We start from the raw sequence: 6,942 nt of genomic DNA, 5'->3' as shown, positions 1-6,942 counted from the left end.
ATGAGTGCAGCCCAAGACCCTGCCCATGCGGTTGCCACCCAGGTGAGGCTGCGGGGCCGGAGCCATGGAGATGGGGGCAGCGGGGCTCTCTGTTCCCGCCAGCACCAGGAGCTTCGGGCCTTTCTCTGCCTTCTGGGTGAGCTGACTGGGGGCTGGCATGGGAGGGGGCTGTAAGGAGCAAGTTTGAAACCGACTCGAGAGGTGGGATCTCAAACTGCCCACGTGAGGGTCTGAAGTCTCTGTCCCTTCCCTTCTCAGGTGACCCTGGCTCGGCGGGTGTGGGGGCAGAGGGTTGTGTGAGAAAGTGGGCTCAGTGGGTGCCACTCTTGTCTTGTGGGAGGTGGGCGGTAGCCCCAGCCTCGCATTTCTCCTCTCCACCCGCAGAGCACAGCTTCCTTCAGGAATTCCTCTCCAGAGATCCCTGTTTCCAGATTTCAGATAAGGTGAGGGGACACAGTGTGGGCAGAAGCTGGGGCCTCCTGTGCTGCTGATTCATTGGGTCCCGTCGTCCGGTGGAGGGAGCACCTGCCTTTTCAACCCTTGTCTCTGCAGACCCCTCCTCATGTTTTACCCCAATTTCCCTAGCCCCCACCAGAACCTTCTTGGGAGCAAGTGGGCCTGGCCTAGTCCTGTCCCTCCCAGTGCCTAACGCTGACCTCCCCCCGCCCCCAACTCTGTGTCTGCAGTACCTCCTGGCCATGGTGCTGGTCTACTTCCGGCGCGCCAACCTGAAGCTCAGCGAGTACACCTGCAGCAACCTGTTCTTGGCGCTGTGAGTGTCCCCGGCGGGTGGCGGAGGCACTTGCTCTGAGTCGGAGGACAAGGCCGGGCAGATGTTTATTGCCTCTGCCCAACCCCCACCTCTGTGGCCAGGTTCCTTGCAAATGACATGGAGGAGGACCTGGAGGATGCCAAATGTGTGATTTTTCTATGGGCCCTGGGCAAAAAATGGCATAGTCAGGTGGCAGACTTCCTGCGTCAGAGGGACCAGCTGTGGGCAAGGATGGGCTTCCGGGCTGCCGTGAGCCGCCAGTGCTGTGAGGAGGTGAGGCCCGGATGGCGTCCTGGGGTGGGAAGAAGTGGCTGGCCCTCCCCCGCTATTTACTGTCACTCTCCGCCTGCCAGGTCATGGCCAAGGAGCCGTACCATTGGGCCTGGGCCCGGGAGCGGCGCCCCCACCACGGCGGGGCTCAGAGGAGCTGCCCACAGGCCCAGGCTCCCCTCCCGAGGGGCCCCGGCCTCTCACCACCCTACTGTCCCCTCTGTGGCGTGCCCTCTCTCTGTAGCCGCTGCTGCCACCAGCCCCGCCCCTTGCCTGTCTTACCCACGTGTCCTTCCCCCAACCCCGAGTGGTACTGCCCTCCTTCCCACGCTTGTCTCTCAGTGGCCGAAGACCCCTGGGGTGGGGGCTTCCTCACGGTCCTGCCCCCACAGCTGCATCTGGAGTCGGGCACCTACACGCTCCACAGTGAGTTGGGGACGGGAGACGGAGGGGCCTGGGCCTGGGAGCCCGGGAAGCAGGTGTGGGGCCTGACAGAATGAGAGGAAGGGACGCCAGCGCACCAGGACACCTGGCCTGGGGACCCGCAGGTCTGGGCACGAGTCCCAGCTCTGCCACCTCCAGGCGGTGCGAGCTTGGCAAGTTTCCTCTCTGAGTCTCTCCCTGTCCTTCTCCCCCCGGGTCCTCCCACAGCCTCCGTCAGTGCCCTCGGCGCTGACACCCGCAGGGTGAAGAGCAGCCCCCTCTGTGCCCGCTGACCCGACGCTGTGCGGGCCGTGGCCCCCTGGCCTCCCGCCCTGTGGGCCTCAGGCTGCCAGTGCTGCCCCCGCCCCTTCCGCCCCCTCCTCCCAATCTGCAGCTTGTACCCACTCTGATTCTGCACCCACCCCCACTCCCCCCGCAATAAACTCGTGTCCATAGGACACTAGCTGTGCTCAGGCCCTGGCCTAGCTCCTTGACCCAGGGTCGGGGGAGGGAAGGCACTGGGGTGGGGGAGTGGGGTGGGATGGGGGGCATCAGGTTTAGATGTCAGCGGTTGAAACCACGAACACGACAAGGTCTGTGGTAGCTCTTCTCCTTCGCGGTAGTGGCCAGTCATCCCTAGCCTCAGTTTCCCTTCTGTGACCCCACCCATGCATGATGAGATCTACACAGCATAGGTGGGACTGAACGAGATGAGGTCTGCGCAGCCCTTGGAGGAGGGCCTGGAGCCTAGTGGACCAAAAATACACTCAGATGGAAACCCGCTCCGCGCTAGAAATGCCTGGCAGCCAGGTCTGTTCAGGGAATGACGGGTTTTGCCCTGGGCTGCAGTCAAATACAATGTAATTATTATAGAACACCCCTTCCCCAAAAGGATACTTGTTAATGAAGGGGTAGGGAAGGCTTTCCAGAGGAGGGGGACTTTTTTTTTTTAATATTTTATTTATTTATTTTTAGAGAGGGAAGGGAGGAAGAGAGACAGAGAGAAACATCAATGTGCGGTTGCTGGGGGCCATGGCCTGCAACTCAAGCATGTGCCCTGACTGGGAATCGAACCTGCGACACTGGTTTGCCTCCCGCGCTCAATCCACTGAGCTCCGCCAGCCAGGGCTAGGAGGGGGGCTTTGAACTGAGCCTTTCACACTGTCGGGTTTGCCCATGAGGGTTGGCGGGTGGGGGTGTTTGTGAGGAAGGGTATTCTTAGCCTGGAGTCATGATTAAGTCTCAGTGTCTAGTGCCAGACATCTTAAATTCAAATTCCTGTGTGAACTTGAAATATTACTTAATCTCTTCCATTGCCTCATCTGTAAAATGGGTATTATGCTAAAATGGGCAGTGAATGAGTTAATCCTAGAAAAGTTTAGGACTGTCTCAAGAGTAGAGCTGGCCCTGGTGGGTGTGGCTCAGTGGATTGACTGCTGGCTTGCAAACGGAAAGGTTGTTGGTTCGATTCCCAGTTGGGGCACGTGCCTGGGTTGCGGGCCAGGTCCCTGGTTGGGGGCATGCGAGAGGCAACCAATCAATGTTTCCCTCACCCAATGACGTTTCTCTCCCTCTCTTCCACTCTCTCTGAAAAGAAATAAAATCTTAAAAAAAAAAAAAGAGCTGGAATGTTACAAGTGGAAGAGGAGGAAAATGCTGTGGACAGCAAGGCTGCAGCGCGGCCGTGTCTGGGGCTGGGCCAGAAGGGAGAGCAGGTCCCAGGTCCAGAGGGCATGGATGTGGACAAGAAAGCCTGGGGACTGTGGGCTTTATAAGCCAAGGCAAGGGCTACAAAGCTTTCATTTGTTTTTCAAATAGGCGATACATTCACATGTACATTTTGAATTTTGAACCAAGAGTCACCTCCTACTCCCGACTCTTAGCCACCTGGCTCCTGTCCCTGGAAGCAATGAAAGTCATAGTTTATGTCCTTCCAGAAAGGAATCAAACCTGCTTTACCAAATGCAGTGTGATAAATAATACATACATTCGGTCTTTGCCCCAGGTTCCTGGCACGGAGCTCCTTAAACCCCTAGAATTTCCTGAGTCATAGGAGTCAAGAGTCAGTCACTTTTGTACCACACCTGAGTTTATGCTAATGAGCCACTTAGGGTGGGGACTGGTCTCCGGAAAGATCAATCTAAAGGGTGGGAACTCTCAGCTGCCCCTCTCCACCCCTGGGCACGGGAGAAGGACCGGAGATTCAGAGTTCCTGGGCTGTGCTGGGAGGAGGGCTGACCTGGAGAGGGAGCGGAAGCTCCCACCGCCCAAAACCCCGCCCCACGCACCTCTCCTGTTTGGTGGCACCTGAGTTGTGTCCTTTCTAATAAACTGGGAATAGTGAAGTAAAGCACTTGCCTGAGTTCTGTGAATCTAGCACTAAATTATCAAGCCTGAGGACGGGGTCGTGGAACCCTCCAATTTGTAGTTGGCCAGACAGGAATGGGGGTCACCTGGACATCTCGTTGTGGCTGGAGTGGTGAGGGACTGAGCCCCTTGACCTACGGGGTCTGTGCTAACTCTGGGAATCAGTGTGGGAGCTGACTTGAATTCTAGGTGCCCAATGGGTGTTGGAGAGTTGGAGAATTGGTGTGGGGGGGAAACCACATGTATTTGATATCTGGGGAAAAAACATGTGTCTGCTGTGAAGTGGTATCAGGAAAAAGACATCACACCGAACACCTATATCTGTCCCACCCCCTTTTTAAATTCTTTTAAAAAGATTTTATTTATTTTCAGAGAGAAGGGAAGGGAGGAGAAAGAGGGAGAGAAACACCAGTGTGTGAGAGAGAGAGTCATCGATCACTTGCCTCTCTCACAGCCCCCACTGGGGATCTGGCCTGCAGCCCAGGAGCATGTCCTGACTGGGGATCCAACCCGCAACTCTTTGATTTGCAGGCCAGCACTCAACCCACTGAGCCACACCAGCCAGGGCAAAAAAGATAAAAAATATATATATCTGTGGGTTGAATTCCTAGAAGAATTGTTCAGCCAAAGGCCAAGTCAAAATTGTCATTTTGATGATTTTTGCTGAATGTTCTTCCATGAAGGTTATACCTGTACTGCCCCTGACCTGTGTAGAGCCTGGGAGGGCTGTTTGCCAGGACACTCACCCATAGGTGAGGACCTGATTAAAAAAAATTTTTTTAGCCCTGGCTGGCATGGCTCAGTGGATTGAGCGTGGGCTGCAAACCAAAGTGTCGCAGGTTCAATTCCCAGTCAGGGCACATGCCTGGGTTGCAGGCCATGACCCCCAGCAACCGCACATTGATGTTTCTCTCTCTCTTTCTCCCTCCCTTCCCTCTCTAAAAAATAAATAAAATCTTTAAAAAAATTTTTTTAGAGGGGAAGGGAGGAGGAAAGAGAAAGAGAGAAACATCCATCGGTTGCCTCTCATATATGTCCCAACTGGGGACTGAACCCCCAACCCAGGCATATGACCTGACCAGGAATCGAACCGGTGACCTTACCCTGTACAGGAAGACACCCCACCCACTGAGCCACATCCATCAGGGCAGGTACCCGATTTTAAATCTTGGCCTGATTTTTAGTCTTATTAAAAGCGGAAAACCGTCTCTTGGTGAAATTGAAATTTGTATTTCTTTTTCTTTCGAGAGAGCTTGAGCTTTGTCCCATACATTTAAGAGCTGTTTGTCTTTCCTGCGAACTGTCTCTGCCTTGGCCCACTGCTCTGCGATGCTGGGTTTCTGACTGACGTGTAAGGGCTTGAAGGGAACATGGGCCTTCAAGATGTAAACTGTTTGCTTCGGCTGATCGCTTCAGTTTGACTTCACCGTACGGATGTTTCAATACAGTGAAATCAGTTTTCGTGTGGCTTCTGGGTTTTGTGTCATAGTTAAGAAGACCTTTTCCAGCCCTGACCACTGCGGCTCAGTTGGTTGCTGGGTGGTTGATTCCCTCTCGGGGCACATGCCTGGGCCGTGGGTTCGGGCCCCGGTTGGGGTGCGTACGAGAGGCAACCAGTGGATATTTCTCTCACATCAATGTTTTTCTCCCTCCCTTGCCCTCTCTCTAAAAATAAGTAAATAAAATCTTAAAATAAAAAGAACTTTTCTATACTGAGACAACTAAAAAGCTTTTCCTTAGCGCCTAGCTGTATTTTTGTTTTCATTTTTATATTTAAATCTTGGGTTCATCTGTAATTTATTGAATACAAAATTTCTCCCATTTTCCTAATGGTTTTTGGTGAAGACCTCGTCTTTTATTAACGCATAGTTGACATGCAATGAACCACATGCTCTTGAAATGTCCACTTTTGTTTTGACATACAGAAATCTCCAAGAAATCATTACCATAATCAAGATTATGAACATGCCCAGCACCGCAATAAATGACCTTGAGCCTCTTGATAATCCCTCCCTCCTGCCCTTCCCCATCTGCCAGCGCCCTCAGGCAACCACTGATCTGCTTTCTGTCACTGAATGGTTCTGTCACTGAATGGGCATCCTTTTCCTAGATTTTCATGTATGTGGAAGTACACAGCACATACTCTTATCTGGCTTCTTATGCTCTATAAATTATTCTGAAATCTGGCTGGAGTAGCTTAGTGGATTGAGCACGGGCTGCGAACCAAAGTGTCGCAGGTTCGATTCCCAGTCAGGGTACATGCCTGGGTTGCAGGCCATGACCCCCAGCAACTGCACATTGATATTTCTCTTTCTCTCTCTCCCTCCCCTCTCTAAAAAATAAATATATAAAATCTTTAAAAAATTATTCTGAAACTCAGCTGTTACTGTTCCTTTTTATTGCTGAATAGAATTCTACATCATATGCATACCACAGTGAGTTTAACCACTCACTGGGTGTCGGTGGACATTTGGTTTGGGCAGTTCCAAGTACAACCACTAGGGACACTCACGCCCAGGTCGTCGTGTGGAATGTGCCTTCATTGCTCTGGGGGAGTTAGATGCCTGGGAGCGGAATGGCTGGGTCATGTGGTAAGCATGTGTTCGGTGTTTTTTCTCTTTTTTAAAGGCTGTAAAAAGTTATTTATACATTCTAAATACAAGCCTTCGTCAGATATAATTTTTACAATCATTTCCTCCTAGTTTGTGGCTTTTCATTTTCATAAGAGTACCTTTTAAAGGATCCACGTTTCATTTTGAAGTTCACTTTTTTCTTTTACTGTTTGTGTTTTATGTGTCTTCTTTGAGAAATCTGTGCCAAACCCAAGATGGTTAAGAGTTTTTCTCTGCTTTCTTCTAGAAGTTTTACAGTTTGGGGGTTGACATTTAGCTGCATAATCCAGTGTGAGTTCGACCTGGATGGGGTGTGTCCTAAACATTCATCAAGTCCACCTGTTTCTGTCCCGTGCCCATCACCTCCCTGGTTGGAGACGCCATTCTCTCTCCTGTCTTTTATCCGGACTCCCTGCTTCCTCTCCCACCCACCCAACCCACTCCCGCTCCCTGTGTACAAATCTGAGCGCGAGCAGAATAAAACCGAAACTCCTGTGG

At 52.2% G+C, this 6,942-nt stretch overlaps 1 protein-coding gene across 1 annotated transcript; it reads left to right on the top strand.

Moving 5' to 3' along the window:
- SPDYC (speedy/RINGO cell cycle regulator family member C) lies at positions 1-1,836 on the top strand. Its single transcript, XM_045854961.1, has 5 exons — positions 1-136; positions 385-443; positions 687-772; positions 874-1,045; positions 1,126-1,836. Exons 1-5 carry the CDS (start codon positions 1-3, stop codon positions 1,540-1,542), a joined length of 870 nt encoding a protein of 289 aa, XP_045710917.1. The 3' UTR covers positions 1,543-1,836.
- The last annotated feature ends 5,106 nt before the right edge of the window (positions 1,837-6,942 follow it).

Source organism: Phyllostomus hastatus, unplaced genomic scaffold, assembly GCF_019186645.2.
Source record: "Phyllostomus hastatus isolate PE091 unplaced genomic scaffold, TTU_PhHast_1.1 phas_scaffold_11, whole genome shotgun sequence".
NCBI classification, from domain to species: domain Eukaryota; kingdom Metazoa; phylum Chordata; class Mammalia; order Chiroptera; family Phyllostomidae; genus Phyllostomus; species Phyllostomus hastatus.
This window is presented reverse-complemented; position numbering and strand designations above follow the sequence as displayed.

Excerpts from the sequence above, each read along its gene's own strand:
- SPDYC (XM_045854961.1), top strand. The coding sequence starts at position 1 with ATGAGTGCAGCCCAAGACCCTGCCCATGCGGTTGCCACCCAGGTGAGG. Across the intron at positions 137-384 it reads GGCCTTTCTCTGCCTTCTGG|AGCACAGCTTCCTTCAGGAA; the intron begins GTGAGCTGACTG and ends CTCCACCCGCAG. Across the intron at positions 773-873 it reads AGCAACCTGTTCTTGGCGCT|GTTCCTTGCAAATGACATGG; the intron begins GTGAGTGTCCCC and ends CTCTGTGGCCAG.